The 19,260-nt window shown below is 38.6% G+C and overlaps 1 protein-coding gene across 1 annotated transcript; it reads left to right on the plus strand.

Moving 5' to 3' along the window:
• The first annotated feature begins 13,595 nt into the window (after positions 1-13,595).
• Positions 13,596-18,161, plus strand: LOC127789074 (uncharacterized). The gene is made up of 5 exons (XM_052317838.1): positions 13,596-14,901; positions 15,291-15,539; positions 15,987-16,618; positions 16,751-17,535; positions 17,671-18,161. Exons 1-5 carry the CDS (start codon positions 13,603-13,605, stop codon positions 18,147-18,149), a joined length of 3,444 nt encoding a protein of 1,147 aa, XP_052173798.1. The 5' UTR covers positions 13,596-13,602; the 3' UTR covers positions 18,150-18,161.
• Positions 18,162-19,260: the final 1,099 nt, after the last annotated feature.

Below are 19,260 nucleotides of genomic sequence, written 5' to 3' on the forward strand. Positions count from 1 at the left end.
GTAATAGGATTTCTTAAATTATTTCTAGTTCTTAGATTCTTTGAATAGGGATTCGATTAGTCAAGTATGGACTAGCACAGGGGTTACTATCTCGTTAAGTATAAAATACTAATAGGAGAATGGTATGTCACATGACATGAGATATCTCTAATAAACCTGTGTATGGTTGTTGTGGGACAACCAGCCAAATGTGACGTCGATAACAGATCACATGGCATGGTAGATAATGGTATTGTCGTCAGATTGCGATGGTGTGTTGATCTTCGGACTTAAATCAACATGATTGTTTTATATATTAGTGTGCAATATTTGCTAACGAGATGAACCATCCAATTAAGAGGTAAAGAGGTTCATCTATATAGTTCCGTATTGCTAGTATATGAAAAAACGTGTTGGAAATAGGATATGTCACCCTCGTCAGTAGTTAATGGAATGCACGTCCTATGTGATTTACCATTAGTGTGATAAGACAGTCTTTCATCAATTAAATAGTATATAATATATAAAAATAGAATATATATATATGGGGTACAATATATAATATTAAGCTATTTCAATATTAAAATAAAATAGAATATTGAGCTAGTTAATAAGTTTTCACAAATAATATTATAATATATAAAATATATTTATTTTTTGATAATAAAAGAGTTTTTAAGTTTTGATCGATTAATTTCTGTACAAATCTATATACACTAACACACACACACACATACAATATAGTTGTAAAATTACAATAGTTACACAAAGAATCAACATGCAATCTCATATACATTCTCATGATAATCAAATTCTTGTACTTTCCATCTTGACCCCAACCAAACTAACCTTTGGAGATATATATATATATATGAACTACAATGTTATGATATTGAGTTAATTGGATAAATTTATATATACTCACACATATTATAATATGTTTATAAATTACATAACATATGAAATAGTATTATAAACATAATATACATATATATTATATTATTGATTGATGCTCCAAAAATGTCAAAATTTTATTATATTTATACCCCTAGTTTAATCTTAAAATTGGTTTTAATTGAATATTTATATTCAATTTGTGGTTACATGCAAGTTTAAAAAATTAATATAAAAATATATATAATATATATAATATAAAAAAATAGTAATAATAAAATAAATATAATATAATATAATATATAATACATATCTAAATATAATACATATACATGTATCCATATAAGTGCATGCCATGTGTAATACATATGCATATTAATGACATTTATTTCAATTGCATTACAGCGTGAAGTAGTGCCATGGAGGCTCAAATCAAAGAAGTTGAATTGCAATTGAAATTGGCAGCCCATTGTTTGGAATTAAAAGCTCCCAGCCGCAAGCCTAAATTAAAGTCCAGCCAAAAGGAAGCAAACTTTGAAGCCCAACTCAACCCATGGGGAAGAAATACACGGAGACAACAGCTAGGGTGTTATACACGAGAACTTATTCAAGTAGATCACGCGTCCGCGTGCCTCAGAAAGCTATTTCAAGACAACATGCGAAAGTTTGCAGAGAATACTGGCAGAAGAAATATGCAGAGAATGACCAGAAGTTGTCTGGAGATTCAAATTCAAAGTATCCGTTACTAGAGGAGTATAAAGCGGCCAGAGCTTACATTCAAGAAAGACACAACGGGAGGTCCTCATCCGTCATTTAGCCAAAATAAGGGGAAAAGTGCACTGTTCTATTCCTTTCTTTTTGTTCTTAAATTCCAGTAGTTTTCATTTCTTCATGTTGTTCCAGCATTCTTCATTTCAGTTACTTACATTTTGTAATTTTCATTTATGTTCTTTACATTCTGTAACTTTAATTCATTGTTCATCTACATTTCTCTAATTTCAATTTCAGTGTTTACATTTTAGAATTTTAATTCCTGTCTCTTTAATTTTAGTCAATTAAATACTGCAACTTAATTTCTGCATTTTTATCTCTGTTCTTTCATTTTATGTTTTCACCAATGGAGATGTGTGGCTAAATTTAGCTTGGGCCAAGGCAAGGAATGTGTCCAGTGCCACTGTTTTCCCAAGAGAGCCAAACTCCGATTGAATTAACAGAATGCTTATTTGAATTGAGAAATGTGTGTGTATTGAATCTTTGGGTTTGAGTTGAAACATAAGCCTAACTTAGAGTCTCCATGTCAGGTATAGAGGTTACTTAAACTAGAAATGGTTTCATACTCAAGCTGGAATGATTAATCTGTGATCCAATTTATGGTGGTTGCTTAACTTAGACTCTCTCATGCCATGTATGGAGAGTGCTTAATCTAGAACTATCATGACCTTGAGTTGTAGTTACTTATCGATCTCAAATGTGTGTTAATCTATATTTCAATTTATGATAGTTACTTAATCTAGACTCTCTCATGCCATATATGGATAGTGCTTAAGTTAGGACTATTATCATTTTGGAATACAGTTAACTGCATAACCTCAATTTAAATCAGTCGATGTTAATATTTTGATATCTCTTTGGTAAATCAGTGGGCTGGTACATAAATTGATTTGTCCCAAGATTGCTTCCATACACAAACATCATTTATTTTTAATCTTGAAAAACAAATCGTTCAGCTGAATTGGTCTGACAAACCAGTTTTGCACATAAAGATTTTTTGTCGCTTTCATTTCTATTTTGATCTCCCAGTGAATCGACCTGGACTTACCCAGAAAATTAAATTATGCTACAGCGCACACTCGTACACTGGCAAGTATAAACGCCTTGTGCCTGCATTCTTGTTTCTTCTTTGTTTATTTTGTATGTGTTTGTTTGAAATAAATGCACAAGGTTAAGCGCAGCCAATTATAAATGCTTTTAGTATCTTATATCATTATATATATAAACATATTGAGAAATGAGCTCAATACTTTTTTAAATATTTTTGTCTCTAACATGTTAATGATGCCTCTTTCTAAGACGGATCATTTTTTTCGTTAACCATTTAGAGATAAAATTTTGTAAACTTAAAGACAGATTATTTTTTGTCTCTATTTCATCTTTAACCATTTAGAGACAAAATTTATAGGTTTAAAGATAAATTTTTTTTGTCTCTAAATTAAGTTTTTTTAATGAAATACATAAGACACTCTACCATTTCCATGTTAAGGAAATTAAAGAGCCTGAAACTCCCTTCCCTCATTGACCATTTGGAATGATCCTAAACCCTACTAGCATCGAAGGAGGCCAACGAATGAAACACAAAAGATAGCCTAAAATCTCAGGTTAGCAACCAGTAATTGATGCATGTCTTTTCATAATTAATGCAAGTCATTAATAAACATCACTTTCACCATAAATGGTATATCACAAGATAAATGGCTTAAGGATGAAAGACACTAGCTGTTGTTATTGTTGTTTGCCCTAATGCTAGATTTGAATGACATTTAACGAGCGTGTAATTGGTCACATTTATTGTATCTTTGTATATATTTATAAAAGATAAGTTTCTTCATTCATGAGCTCTCCAATTTAATACATGAGTGAGTCTCTAAATTTTTTGTTTGAGAATCTTATTCTCAATGAATTGAAACTGTATGACAGGATTCTCGGATAAAAAGATTTTTTAAATTATTTTTAGTTATTAGATTCTTTGGATAGGGGCTTCAATTAGTCAAGCATGAACTAGCATAGGGGTTACTGTCTCGTTTAATATAAAATGGTAATGGGAGAATGGTGCGTTACACACCACGTGACATGAGATGTCGCTAGTGGACCTGCCCGTGGTTGTTGGGGGACAACCAGTCGAATGTGACCCCGATGACATACCATATGGCATGGTAGATAATGGTATTGTTGTCAGATTGCGATGGTGTACTGATCCTCGGACTTAAACCAACATGGTTGTTTTATATATTAGTGTGCAAGATTTTCTAATGAGTCGAACCATCCAATTGGGAGGTGAAGAGGTTCATTTATGTGGTTTTGTATTGCTGGTATATAGAGACAGGTGTTGGAGATAGGATCTGTCACCCTCATTGGTAGTTGATGGTGGTGAACGTCCTATATGATCTACTGTTAGTGTAATAGGACAGTCTCTCGTCAAGGCAGATTGAATATCAAGAAAAAGTTTCCTAAGGTGTCATCTAGTCATATTGAAGAGGTCAGACACATAACTACTGAATTTGTGAGTTTATCACTCCATGACTCTCACTCAGTTGGGACATTAGGTTATGGAATGATTATAACACATGGTAATCATCAGCCGTAATAGATTCACTTGAAGTCAAATTTCAGTGCCACCTATATTATCTTGAACCGCAGCTAGGCGCTATTTAGGAACTCTCGGATCATCATCAGGATATGAAAAGATTCCAATGATGGGTTAAGAGGTTGGCCAGTACCGAAAGAGGGTGCCTTCTGATTACTAATGGGTAGTGAACCTAGAAAGTCACACACCATATAGTGCCACATCTGATATTAGTTTCTTGTGCCCAAAGCATCTTAGGGATTAGTAGGTCAAACGTTGACTTGATGGCTTGGAGAGTCGACTTTCCTATGGCAAAAGTCAACTTTTGGGGTGCCAAAAGTCAACTTTCACCATTTGGAAAGTCAACTTTCGATACCACTCAGCCAGCCCAATTGAGTGCCACATGGCACGAAATTGGGAAAGGGTAGGGGGCTTAGCAGTGGCTGATTGTGAGCAAATTAAAATTGGGAGAAACAACATTTGCTACTTCACACTGCTCTCTTCTTCTGTTAATTTCTATTGCTACCAGAAATTTAGTACGCATAATTGTTATGTGGAAAAATTAGAGACGCAAGTATGAGTGATATAGAGACCTCTGTGTCTAGCTTAGGAAAAAGAAATTGGAATGGTACTTGACAGTGTACTAGGTATGGACTAACTAAGACCACCAGAACGTGAGGTGGAGCGACCTCAGTATAGAAATAGTTTTTGTACCAACCGTACATTGGACTAGAGAAAAAGAGGGCATTATTTTCTAAAAAGTTAAAGAGTTAAACATAACCAAACTAAAGGGATCCCCTTAGTTTAAAAAGAAAAATAATGAGAAAAAGAGGGGATTATTTTCTCTGAATAATTGTTTCAATTTACTAATTTAACCGTAATAGAGGCTTTCTTTGGTTGCACTAGAGCAATCTGATTGGCATTTTCTTAGTGTGGGACAACTTAAGGATCTTTGTTGACATCCACCTCAACAACATCCTTCATGTTGTGATGTAACACACTTGAATTACTACACACCCACGAGGAGGGGTGAATTGGGTGTTTTTAAAAACATTAAAACTTTTGAATTTTTGAGAGAAAAAAAAAATAAAGTAATGAAATAGTGATATGATCAAATAAGTGAATAAAGCGAGAGAAAGTAATAGTAAAAGTAAATGAGGCTCACAATTTATAGTGTTTTGACATCAGCCTACCTCCATTCCTCCAACAATCCCATTGGAGAATTTCATCCATTAAAACCTCCTATCAAAAATCGGTAGGCCTTCTAGCCTCAATGTTAGAAATTACAAATCTTCCTACCAAAAATCAATAGGCCATCTAGCTTATAAGTTAGGCAATACAATAGTAGGTTACAATCGAAATAAATCTAAGAGATAACTCTCTTAGTTATAATGAACCTCAATTATACAAATTCAAAGGCCTAGCAAGAATTACAAAGGTACAACTTGCCTTTGAATACAAAAAGAAAATGAAGAATGGATTCTACATTAACAGGGATCTGATTTGCCCTAGATTATGAAGGTTGACTTTTTCTCTAACCATTACAGATAAATTCGCCATCTCTTCATAGCGCTAGCTGAGTAACCTGATGACGTGTCTCGCAGCTTAGGACATTCCATGACCTAAACCCAGTCAAAGCGACCTGCGACTTGATGTCCTTAACCCGGGACTTATTGGGTTTCGAAGCATTAGGCCGATCCACTGGACCGTTTTCAGCCCATGTAATGTGATATAGAAAATACCCATAACACTAGCCCAACTCAAGGTGCGATCTTCAGACTGGGAGCTGAAGCGCATTGGTCGAGGTAGATGGTATGAGAGCTTCCAAGTTCCTTTTATACCTCTGTCCAATGGCTTTAAATAGCTCTATTTCACGCCACACATCTTATTTGAGGTGCATTTAATACGCATGTTCCCCGTAACCACCAAATCATTATACCCGTGGGCCCCATGTCTTTACGTGTCACCATTAGATCTAGGATAGTTTGTCGGTCTCTTGATCCAATGGCGGAACAACTTAACCTATATAAGTGAGAGGGAATTCTTTTCCCTTTCATCTTGTTATTTTGAAAAGACTTTTGCGCTTGCACTCTTCTCCCTCCTTCCTACTCTGAGACTCCATTGCCGACTGCATTCGAAGCTTTTCCGTCTTGCTCCATGAAGATCATTGTCGCATTTCCATCAAGTATTGACCTTCGCCTATAGTATTTGCAATGATTAACCTAACAAGCTACCAAGGAATGTGCAGCTCATGTGGTATTTAAACGATATCCTTCAAAGTTGACGATCAGCGACCTCCGATCGTGCGTATCAGAGTATCGCCTGCCCTACAGTAGCCGTGTAATGGTGTCTTCTTTTGGTGACCAAGCTGCCTTTCCTCTTCAAGGTTTTATAGTTGTTAGCCCCCAACACCTAGAATTTGGGCTTAGGTTCCCAGTTCAACCCTACCTTATAGGTATCCGTAACGATCTAAAACTTGCACCATTCCAATTGACCCTAAACTCCTATGCCCAACTCACCTCCTTAGCCATATTTTTTTAAAAAGAACAACCTTCCTCCTCTATCACCCAAGACCCTTAAGCACATTTATTATTTCAAGGGTACCAAAGACGGGCTGTATTACATGGCAGCTCGTTCTTCCGACTATAGGAGGCTCTTACCTCAAGGCAAAGCCAAGGGCAAGTCTAATGTGGGGGACTATAAAACACACTGGTTTTTCATCTCCTACACTTCCCTTCATAGCCTTAGGAACTTCGATTTTATCCTTGCGCCGAGTAAGTGAATCTTCAGCTCGCACTTGTAATTTTTTAATATTTTTTTTAAATCTCTCTTCTTACCTTGCAGACGTCGTTAGCACGAAACCTGAGCTAACTGTTTATGAGGCAAAGGAGCTTCAGCTACTTCATAAGCGAAAATAGAAGCGAACGACTCTGAGCTCACCGATCTGTTGCTCTATGAATACAAACTCGCTTCTTCTCTCGACTACAAATCCATCAGGGAGAAAGACATCGAAGCTTGGGGCCAGAGAGAGATAAAATCCATTGTTGACGTGGTCGACTTCAAGAGGAGCTCGATCAAAGGAGGCAAAGCTTCTCGAGAAGTGGAGGTTGAGTCCTTACCAGAGACATCAAAGATGGTGAAGCTCAAACTCTGCAAGCTTGTAGCCGTTTCTTCATCCCCCTATCCTACCAGTGTTCAGAGGGCGAAACCTCATGTTGAAGGGACCAACAAGAATCCCGACGTTGCCACTCTGGGTGTCCCTGACCCGATGACCACAACTATGCCAACCGTGTCAACGTCAGCTCCTGTTTTGTAGCCTTCTTCTTCTTCGCAGCGCAAGGTGGGCACGATTGCCACAGAGCGTAAGAAAGCCATAGCTCGTGAGGTCCAAGCTCCTCTCACCGTCGAGGACAAAAGGAAATCCTCATCCAACTTGTCTCTTTGTCAGCCTGGCCAGATAGAAAAAAAAGGAAGAAAATGGCAACCTTGGCGGGGAAGGCCACACTTGAAGTCATGCCTGGAGGGGCATACTTTGACACTCTCCTTGACGACTTAAACTGGATCCTGGGCACTTCTGCCAAAATCCTGGAGAAGGAGTAGCTCAAAGGCGAACAACTCTCCATCTTCATCGCTTGCCATAGCCTCTTGGCAAGTTCCTTTATTTGACCTCATCAATATTACTTATTATTTTCTCATGTACTTACCTTTCATGCTTTACAGGCTTCCCTAGGCGTAATGAATCAAAATGAAGAGATCTTTGGTTTTGAAAAGGAAAGACAAGAGCTTCAAGTCACCTAGGAGAAGCTCGAAGGGGAAAAGAATAAGCTTGAGGACGACGTGGCCTTTTTGACCACTGAGTCCAAAAAAGCTTGGAGCAATGCCGAGGGCCTGGGATGAGGCTACAGAGCGCCAAGGAAACCCTTAAAGAAACGAAGGAGAGATTAGCCTGCAAGGTTGCAGCTTGTGAAATACTCTTCTCCAATCTCAACTAGAAGCTTAATGCGACTATAACGGAGCTAAGTAACACTCGACGCTAGCTGGAGTTGGCCCGACAACAAGCTGACACTACGTTAAAGGAGGTAAAGGTAGTAAGATAGGAGGTCGAGTAGGTTAGAGAGAGGTCATTGAAATAAAGATCGAAGTCGAAGCCTAGATCGTCAGGAAGCGTGAGAAGGTTGAATCTGAGACCTGCAGCCAGTTCCTCTTCACTTTGTGGGAGGAGCACCCTGAGCTAGACTTCTCCTTCTTTAACAAAGAAGCGGTGGAAAAGGTGAAGAAGTTCGCTGCTCAGGCTGCAGGGAAGGAGGCTATCTCGGCTTCCTCCGTGCCGGACCAGGTGAGAGTTGAACCATCTCCCGAAGATGCCAAAAACCAAGCTCCCCATAATGCTACTCCCGTGAGTTGATGGTTTGTCTTCCCATTAAAGCTTCGAATTTTCTTCTCTTTTCTTTTTCCTATACTTTGATCTCGAAACAATTCAGTTTGCTGCGTTTAATGAACTTTTATTCCTTTAGCATTTGCTGTAAGTTGAAAGTAAAACACAACAATCATATATGATATTGTCTCATGCATGAGTTTAACTTTAATTAACTCAGAGACATCTTAGCTCGCAACTGATAAACTTTAAAACCAAACAATCTCGGATAATGTGTTTGTAACAACTTATTTGAGTAGTGATAGCATGCATATTTATGCTATATTTTGGCATTTCACCTCAGTTTTATTACGTCATTTGAAGTAATTTTTGCTGATCTTTCATGGTTTCTATTTTATTATACTTCAAATCGTCCTTACACTATTTTCTATCTTACTTCTATAGATCCAAGCTTGCTTAGCTTTAGGGAATATTGGATGGGCTAGAGAAGCAGCTGGAAAAGACTTGAAGTGGCTCATTTCGGACTTCATGTGGGTAGGCCAGCCTTGGGCAATTGTGGGACTCATCTAAAGGAGCTTGGGCTCACTTTCAAGGAGTAGATTTGGGCTGCTCGATTTTGCTGTTTTGGGCTCACTTATCTTTCTTTTGTTTTTTCTCTTTTCTGTTGGACTAGGCCCAACCCTAGCCTTCCTAGCTCTTCCTTTCTTAGCCATGTATTTAAGGCCTCTTAGCACTTATTTTCCAGAGAGAGGGAGAGGAGAAAAGAGAGGAGATTCTGGCCGTTTTTCTTGTTGTTAGCATTTTTCTGTTTTCTTCATTTTGTCTCCATTTTGTCTTCCTTGCTGTAATGAAAGGCTAGAGCTATTGTAACTGGTTGTGTATCTTGAACCCGTGTGGAATCTGAGTCCCGGATGAGTTGCAAAAACTTCGTTTGTTTGTTTTAATCTTATTCATTTCCATTTGGTTTAGTTTGAGCAGATTTTCGAATGCATGGAGTTCATGGCAGGTTTGTGTGAATTTGCATGGATTCATTTTCTGTTAAATGCTTAAGAGAACAGAGTGTTGTAACCAATTGGTATAACATCTCGAAAATGAATATAATGTGCTTGAATGGTTGTTCTTGCATAGCTCCGGATGGGTTGAATAGAGAGTGAATGGTTGCATTTTGTTTATAAGAGATTTCTGTATTCATTTTGTTGTTCCAATCATTCTAATCCTTGGACGGTTGTTGGGGATGCTTTAAGTTTGATATCCGGAGATTAAAACATCTAACAAGCCAAGATTTATAGGTTGGACGAGGAAGATTTCACAGAGGGGACAAATACACAGCTGGTTGCATTTCATTTACTGATTTTCATCTATCCTTGTCTTTCTGTTTTGTTACTTAGTTTTCTGTCAAACCCCCCCCCTAAACAAACTGTTGTTTATATTGGTTCTCCTTGTTGGTAGAAGAAAGTGAGGCTCCTTGTGAGAGACGACCTAGGGTGCACTTTGCTGCAAACTAGAGAAGAGATACATAGATATCTAATTCTGGAGTGGTTCGACAGCCGCCGGCCAAGTAGCGTGTCCAATAGGTCACAAGCGAGGACACTTAATAGATGAGGGAAGACCTCAACTAACACGCCATAACTCGGTAAAAGTTAGATTGAATTGCATTCCCCTGCCAAGCTATATGTTTGGGTAGATCATAGTTCGATCCCAACTAACATACCATGACTTTTAAGGGTTTAGCGAGGTCAAGATAAACACCCATGCGGGTCACAAACCATGACTTTTTGGTCACGATGAGAGAACCCCAGCTAGTGAACCATGACTTATATAATTTTTTAGCCAAAATGGTTGCTCAGTAGGCTCCAAACCATGACATCGAGGTCAAGATGAATGGGCCCCAGCTCAAAAACCTCTGCTTGAGGCTGGGATCGAGATGAGCACTCAGTAAGCCGTAAACCATGACTACAAAGGTCAAGTTGGATGGCCTCTAGCTAGCAGGACTCTCAACCTCGAACTCATTTCATTACTTAGTTCTCATCTTAATAAAAATCAAACGTAATGAGAATTCAATTAATAGGAGAGGATTTTTCAAAGTAAAAGGAAACTTTCAGTAGCTATTGCTTGGAAAACGAATTAATGTTTATTAGCTATTGTGAGAAAGTCATACAGATCGAAATGGGTGAACTGCCATTCACTAAAAGTACACTCGGAGATGTTCCGCATTCCAAGCGTGTGGGACTTCTTCTCCATCCATGTTGGCCAAATGATATGCTCCATTCCCCAGGTTTTTCTTGACAACATAAGGTCCTTCCCAGTTCACGCCTAGTGTCTTGTCGCTGGCCTTGCGAGCCCCCGAGAGGACGAGGCATAGTACGAGGTTACCGGGATTATAACACCGAACTCAGACCTTTCTGTTGTAATACCTCGTGATCCTTTATTGGTAGATTTCAACCCTTAGGCAAGCTAGCTCCCTCACTTTTTCAAGCAGATCAGGATTGGCAGCAAGCATCTGGTCATGTCTTTTGAGTTGAAGGTGGCTCTTCGTTGGCTAGCAACCTCATATTTTGCTGGGATCATGGCCTCAGACCCATAGACCATAGAGAAAGGAGTCTCTCCCATGGTGCTGCAGGCTGTTGTCTTGTAGGACTAGAGTACCTTCTGTAGTTCGTTTGCCAAAGCTTCCTTCTTGGTCTCCAGCCTAGTCTTCAAGATTTGCTTGATTATTTTGTTTACAGCCTTGACTTACTCGTTGGCTTGTGGGTGGTCTACGGCGGAGAAGCTCTTCGAAATCCCCAATGCGCTACAGAAATTGACAAACTGCTCGCTACTAAACTGGGTTCCGTTGTTCGTGACTATCTACTGAGGGAGTTCGGACCTGCAGATGATATTATTCCAAACAAATTTCTCTAACTTTGCAGTGGATATTTCTGCGAGCTCTTTCACCTCTACCCATTTGGTGAAGTAGTCTACCGCAACTATTACATGCTTGCAACCGCCACGAGCTGTTGGAAACTACCCAATTATATCCACGCCCCAGATGGCAAAAGGCCATGGGCTGCTCATTTGCTAAAGGTAGGCTAGTGGAGCTCATGGGACCTTTGTGAACCTCTAGCACTTGTCGCACTTCTTGACCAAATTTATTGATGAGAATCATCACGAAGAACAAGTTGACTCAAATCATTCAAGTGACCCATTGCATGTTCCAGTAGGGCCAATTACAAAGGCAAGAGCTAAAAGACTTAAAGAAGCTTTGAATGGGCTGGTTCTAGATATGTGGGCCAATCAAAATTATCAAGATTCTGACCTAAAAAGCAAGCAAGACGTCATCAACATTATATGGGCTGAAGAGGGAGCTGTTGAGAGTCTTTTGAGCCAGAATACTATTAAATGAAGAGCTTGGGCCATAATGGACACTTGGGCTGACTCATTGCGGCTTGTACTTTATTATTTTGGGCTGCACATGTTGTTTTAAATCTTAGCCACATGGGTGCACGAAAATTTAATCTTGAAAACCCAATCTGACTTTTCATATTTTCAAGCATCTTTAATACTTTGAGTTTCTAGGCTAATTAAGTTAGAGATTTAATATTTTGTGGGAAATCAGATTTGAATATTTCCTAGGCTAGTAATTATGGTCTTTTGTATTTTCCTAAGTGTTTACTCTCTCTATAAATTGTACTCTCCCAACAATTGAAAATCAATCAATGAATGAGTGATTTACTTTTCTGGAATTCCAGATCTGAGAGGTGCTCTTCTCTTGGGTTCTTTTATGAACTAACCGACTTATCAAGGCTTGATCAACCTTGTGGCGTCTTCAACATTCGGGGTCCTTGTTCTTTCGTGTCCAAGGGTTTCGTGTGGATCATCCAAATCTGTGTTTAGCGTTCTTGGGGTGCGTATATCTTGCATTGGTTGTGGGTTCATAGGATCAAATCCTTTTGGGTTCGCACCATCTTGGTATCAGAGCTTCGGCCTAAACTCAGGTTATATCTTTGTGTCTTTTAGCCTCATTTTTGTGTTCCCTTGTTCCTTGTGTTTGTTCATGTTCTTTTATTTCTGAACGTAACTCTCTTTGTGTCTGTTCATCTTCTCTTTGAATCTGGACGTCACTTTCTTTGTGCCTTTGTTTCAACACGTTATACTTCGAGTTTTTGGACGTGTAATATGTCATTTTCATAGTTCAGAATCTCATCTTTCTGGTCGTTTTGAAAACACATCAATCGGAGCTTTGTAGAGGAAGTTATAAACGTTTCTACCAAACGTGTTTTCAGCACTCACCAGAATTGTCCCAACTTGATTAGTGTCCTATCTTTTGGTCAAATTTTTTTTTTTTAAAAAAAAAAAAAAAGGGTTGTGCTGATTTGTGTTTGATATCCAAATTTCTATTCTACAAATTGTTGATCTTAAAAGCTCTTGATTCATTATTGCATTCCTCATCTTTTCCAAGTGTCAAATTGTTCTTAAAAGTTGCTGATCCACTTCCACCTTTCTCATTGTTGCATTTCTATTTTTTTTTCTTGATCTACTATCACATTTCTCATTGTCTCCAAGTGTTGAATTCACTATACAAGTGTTGGAATTGCCTTTGATTGAGTTGACCAGTTCTCTAAAGATCCAATAGAGAAGACTAAGAGTGGAAAAAAGGCAAGAGTGTGAAAGATCATCATTGAGAAAAAGCCTATCAAGAGTGAAACACGAGGGAAGAGTGACATCTATTTTTGTGAGGATTTTTTTTACAGCTTTGCAAATGTCTAACAAGGAGGAACCATCAAGCGTTGGGGGTACACTAAACATGGATTTTGTTGTCAATGCTATGCAAAAATAGTTTGAGCGCTTCAATATGGTTTTTAGGGAAATAAGGGATAGGATGGATAGACAAGATGCAATGATTGCAAACTTGCAAAGGGGGGAACCTAATAGAAATCCTAATTTTAGACGACCTCTTGGGCATGGGTATGAAGAGTTTGAATCTGGACATGAAGCAAGAAGTGAGAATGAGGAAGATTATGAGTCTGAAATTGAGATGGGAAGAAATAGACGTAGAAGAGTAAGGCATGAGCGAGGTCATGGGAGAAATGCTACAAGACAAAGGAATAGGGAAGATGGGAACCTTGGTAACATTAAAATGAAGATACCTTCTTTCCAAGGTAGAAATGACCCTGAAGCTTATTTGGAGTGGGAAAAGAAGATAGAGATGATTTTTGAGTGCCATAATTATTCTGAAGCAAAAAAGGTGAAATTGGCAGTAATAGAGTTCACTGATTATGCAATCATTTGGTGGGATCAATTGGTTTTGAGTAGAAGAAGAAATGGTGAGAGGCCTGTAGCAACTTGGGGAGAAATAAAGACTCTCATAAGGAGGCAATTTATTCCTAACCATTACTTTAGAGACCTCTATCAAAAATTGCAGACCCTTATGCAAGGCTCTAAGAGTGTGGAGGAGTATTATAAAGAAATAGAGGTGGCTATGATAAGGGCTAATGTGACAGAAGATAGGGAGGCTACAATGGCTCGTTTCTTGAATGGATTAAATAGAGAGATAGCTAATATAGTGGAGTTGCAGCATTATGTGGAGTTGGAAGACATGTTGCATGTGGCAATAAAAGTAGAAAGGCAACTCAAGCGCAAGGGAGCCTCAAAATTCAATTCTGGTTCTAGTAGTTCCTTTGTGAAACAAAACTGGAAGAAAGAAGACAAGACTGATTCCAAGGGGGTTTCCAAAGGCAAGGATGAAGCTTCAACTAAAGGCAAAGGTAAAGCTGATTCCCAAACTTCTAGAAACAGGGATATTAAATGCTTCAAGTGTTTGGGTACAGGTCATATAGCCTCTCAATGCCCCAACAAGAGAGTCATGATTGTGAAAAATAATGAAGTGGTAACTGATGGTGAAAGTGATGAATCCATGCCTTCACTTGAAGATGCTAGTGATGATGGGGTTGAATATGCAGTAGAAGGAGAAGCACTTGTGGTTAGAAGAGCTTTGAATTCTCAAGTCAAGGAAGATGACATGGAGCAACAAAGGGAGAACATTTTTCATACTCGCTGCCTCATACACAATAAGGTTTGCAGCTTGATCATTGATGGGGGGAGTTGCACGAATGTTGCAAGTACTACATTGGTTGAGAAATTGAACTTGTCCATCATTAAACACTCCAGACCGTACAAGTTACAGTGGTTGAATGAATGTGGAGAGGTTAAAGTTATGCAGCAAGTCCTTGTTTCATTCTCAATTGGCAAGTATAGTGATGAGGTGTTATGTGATGTAGTTCCAATGCATGCCAGTCATATACTTTTGGGCAGACCATGGGAATTTGATAGAAGGGCTACTAAGGATGGGTATACAAATAGATACTCATTCATGATGAACAACAGACCCGTTACACTTGTACCATTGACTCCTAAGCAAGTTTATGAAGATCAAGTCAAGATGCCAAAAGAAAGAGAAAAAAAAAGAATGAATTGAAAAATGAGGGAGAGAATTCAAAAAGAAAAGAAAGTGGAAATGAGAGAAAAATTGAGAGCTCAAAAAAAGGAATTCCAAAGAAAAAAGAAAAAGAGGAGAGAAAAGTGAGTTTTTATGCAAAAAAGAGCAAAGTGAGGAGTGCCTTGCTTGCTAGACAGCATTTGCTTGTGCTTGTCTACAAAGAGACTTGTTTGAACACTAACACTCTTAACTTACCTCTTCCTAGTGTTGTTGAATCTTTGTTACAGGAATTTGAAGATGTATTCCCTAAAGATATTCCTCCTGGCTTACCACCCATTAGAGGAATCGAACATCAAATTGACTTCATTCCTAGAGCAACAATTCCCAACCGTCCAGCTTATAGAAGCAATCCTGAAGAAACCAAAGAACTTCAAAGGCAAGTTCAGGAGCTCATGGAAAAGGGGTATGTAAGAGAAAGTTTGAGTCCTTGTGCTGTTCCAGTTCTTCTTGTTCCTAAGAAAGATGGATCATGGAGAATGTGCATTGATTGTAGGGCTGTGAATAACATCACGGTAAAGTATCGCCATCCCATTCCTAGACTAGATGATATGCTAGATGAATTGCAAGGATCTAGTATTTTCTCTAAAATTGACTTGAAATCTGGATACCATCAAATTAGGATGAGGGAAGGGGATGAGTGGAAAACTGCATTCAAAACAAAACATGGGCTTTATGAGTGGTTAGTCATGCCATTTGGACTCACAAATGCACCAAGCACTTTCATGAGACTAATGAATCATGTATTGCGTGCATTCATTGGAAAATTTGTTGTGGTTTATTTTGATGATATCTTGATATACAGCAAAAATCTTAAAAAGCATATGAGTCATTTGCATTGTGTCCTTGATGTGTTGAGAAAGAAAAAATTGTATGCTAACTCGAAAAAGTGTTGTTTTTGCATGGAAAAGATTGTTTTCCTTGGTTTTGTTGTAAGTACACAAGGGGTAGAAGTTGATGAAGAAAAGGTAAGGGCTATAAAAGACTGGCCAACACCTACAAACATCACTGAGGTGAGAAGCTTTCATGGCTTAGCTAGTTTTTATAGACGCTTTGTAAAGGATTTTAGCACAATTGCTGCGCCACTCACTGAGGTCATTAAGAAATCTGTTGGATTTAAATGGGAAAAGGCACAAGATCATGCATTTCATGTTCTTAAAGAAAAGTTGTGTTCTGCACCTGTGTTGGCATTACCTGACTTTCACAAAACTTTTGAGATTGAATGTGATGCCTCAGGAATTGGTATAGGAGCTGTTTTGATGCAGGAAGGAAGACCTATTGCTTATTTTAGCGAGAAGTTAAGTGGCGCTGCTTTGAATTATCCCACATATGACAAGGAACTCTATGCACTTAAGAGAGCATTAGAGACTTGGCAACACTACCTTTGGCCTAAGCAATTTGTCGTTCACACTGATCACCAATCTTTGAAGCACATAAAGGGTCAAGGAAAGTTGAACAAGAGACATGCACGATGGATGGAATTCATTGAACCATTTCCCTATGTCATCAAATACAAGCAAGGAAAGGAGAATGTTGTTGCAGATGCATTGTCTAGAAGGTATGTTCTTCTTACTTCTCTAGATGCAAGATTGCTTGGATTTGAACATATCAAAGAGTTGTATGCAAATGATGTTGATTTTGCTAATGTGTTTCTTGCTTGTGAGAAAAATGCAATTGGTAAGTTTTATAGAGTTGAGGGATACTTGTTTAAAGAAAATAAGCTTTGTGTGCCTCAATGTTCTATACGAGAATTGCTTGTTAGGGAAGCTCATGGGGGAGGTCTAATGGGACATTTTGGTGAAAAAAAGACCTTAGATGTGTTGCATGAACATTTCTTTTGGCCAAAAATGAAACGAGACGTAAAAAGGATTTGTGATAAATGCATAACATGTAGGAAGGCAAAATCCAAAGTCTTACCACATGGTTTGTATAAACCTTTGCTTGTACCAAATGAACCTTGGGTAGACATTTCTATGGACTTTGTTTTGGGGCTACCTAGGTCAAGGAGGGGAATGGATTCCATTTTCGTGGTTGTTGATAGGTTTTCTAAGATGGCACATTTCATTCCATGCCATAAAACTGATGATGCCACTCATGTTGCTGATTTGTTCTTTAAAGAAATTGTGAGACTTCACGGAGTTCCCAAAAGCATTGTGTCGGATAGGGATACAAAGTTTCTTAGTTACTTTTGGAAAGTTTTGTGGGGAAAGATAGGTACTAAATTGTTGTTTTCTACTGCTTATCATCCACAAACTGATGGGCAAACTGAAGTTGTTAATAGAACTTTAACTCAATTGCTCAGAATCGTTATTCAAAAGAATTTGAAAAATTGGGAAGATTGCTTGCCATTCATTGAATTTGCATATAATAGGAGTGTTCATTCGTCTACAGAATATTCTCCTTTTGAAATAGTGTATGGTTTCAATCCACTAACTCCTTTGGATTTGTTACCATTGCCTGTTAATGAGAAAGCAAGTCTTGATGGAAAAAAGAAAGCTGAAATGGTGAGGCAAATGCATGAACGTGTCAAGCAGCAAATTGAGAAGAAAAATGAGCAATATGCATCCAAGGCCAACAAAGGAAGAAGGCGTGTTATTTTTGAACCTGGAGATTGGGTGTGGGTGCATATGCGCAAAGAAAGGTTTCCAGCTCAACGGAAGTCTAAATTGGCTCCTAGAGGAGATGGTTCATTCCAAGTTCTTGAGAGGATCAATGACAATGCCTACAAGATAGATTTACCTGGTGAGTATAATATCAGTGCTACCTTTAATGTTTCTGATCTATCTCCATTTGATGCAGGTGAAGATTCGAGGACGAATCCTTTTGAGGAGAGAGGGAATGATGAGAATCATCACGAAGAACAAGCTGACTCAAATCATTCAAGTGACCCATTGCATGTTCCAATAGGGCCAATTACAAGGGCAAGAGCTAAAAGACTTAAAGAAGCTTTGAATGGGCTGGTTCTAGATATGTGGGCCAATCAAAATTATCAAGATTCTGACCTAAAAAGCAAGCAAGACGTCATCAACATTATATGGGCTGAAGAGGGAGCTGTTGAGAGTCTTTTGAGCCAGAATACTATTAAATGAAGAGCTTGGGCCATAATGGACACTTGGGCTGACTCATTGCGGCTTGTACTTTATTATTTTGGGCTGCACATGTTGTTTTAAATCTTAGCCACATGGGTGCACGAAAATTTAATCTTGAAAACCCAATCTGACTTTTCATATTTTCAAGCATCTTTAATACTTTGAGTTTCTAGGCTAATTAAGTTAGAGATTTAATATTTTGTGGGAAATCAGATTTGAATATTTCCTAGGCTAGTAATTATGGTCTTTTGTATTTTCCTAAGTGTTTACTCTCTCTATAAATTGAACTCTCCCAACAATTGAAAATCAATCAATGAATGAGTGATTTATTTTTCTGGAATTCCAGATTTGAGAGGTGCTCTTCTCTTGGGTTCTTTTATGAACTAACCGACTTATCAAGGCTTGATCAACCTTGTGGCGTCTTCAACATTTGGGGTCCTTGTTCTTTCGTGTCCAAGGGTTTCATGTGGATCATCCAAATCTGTGTTTAGCGTTCTTGGGGTGCGTATATCTTGCATTGGTTGTGGGTTCATAGGATCAAATCCTTTTGGGTTCGCACCATTTATGGCATCCTGCTTCATAGTAGGCCAGTAGAATCCTTGGCGAAGTGCCTTCTGAGCCAGTAACATCCCTCTAGCATGATTTCCACAATGGTCTGCATGGATCTCTTCTAGGACAGCCTGATAACCAGGGCCGTCTATACACCTCAACCGTGGGGCCATAAATCCCCTTTTATAAAGTATGTCGTTATAGATGCAATATCTAGCTGCTCGAGCTCGTAAGCGATGTGCCTTCAATTTATCTGTCGACAGCCTTCTATCATGTAAATAGTCGAGGAGTGGGCACGTCCAGGAATTCGGGGCTACTGCAATTGCTATTATCTCACCTCGTTGTTCTGTGCTTGGTGTCGGCAGAAAATCTACTGGTACGGTTCCCAGGAAGTCCGTATCTCTAGTTGTTGCCAAACGTGCTAGGGTATCTGTGTGGGAGTTTTGAGCTTGTGGAATTTGATTCACCTCATACTTTTTAAACATACGTAGTAGCTCCCGTACCTTCTGTAGGTAGGTGGCCATCTTCGAGCCCCTAACTTGGTACTCGCCTCCTATCTGGC

The sequence above is a fragment of the Diospyros lotus genome, chromosome 13 (genome assembly GCF_014633365.1).
Source record: "Diospyros lotus cultivar Yz01 chromosome 13, ASM1463336v1, whole genome shotgun sequence".
Classification (NCBI taxonomy): Eukaryota; Viridiplantae; Streptophyta; class Magnoliopsida; order Ericales; family Ebenaceae; genus Diospyros; species Diospyros lotus.

Coding starts and splice junctions, on each gene's coding strand:
- LOC127789074 (XM_052317838.1), top strand. CDS start 13,603: ATGGGAAGAAATAGACGTAGAAGAGTAAGGCATGAGCGAGGTCATGGG. Junction 14,902..15,290: donor CATGGGAATTTGATAGAAGG/GCTACTAAGGAT, acceptor TCTTTGTTACAG/GAATTTGAAGATGTATTCCC. Junction 15,540..15,986: donor AGAAAGATGGATCATGGAGA/ATGTGCATTGAT, acceptor GTTTTCCTTGGT/TTTGTTGTAAGTACACAAGG.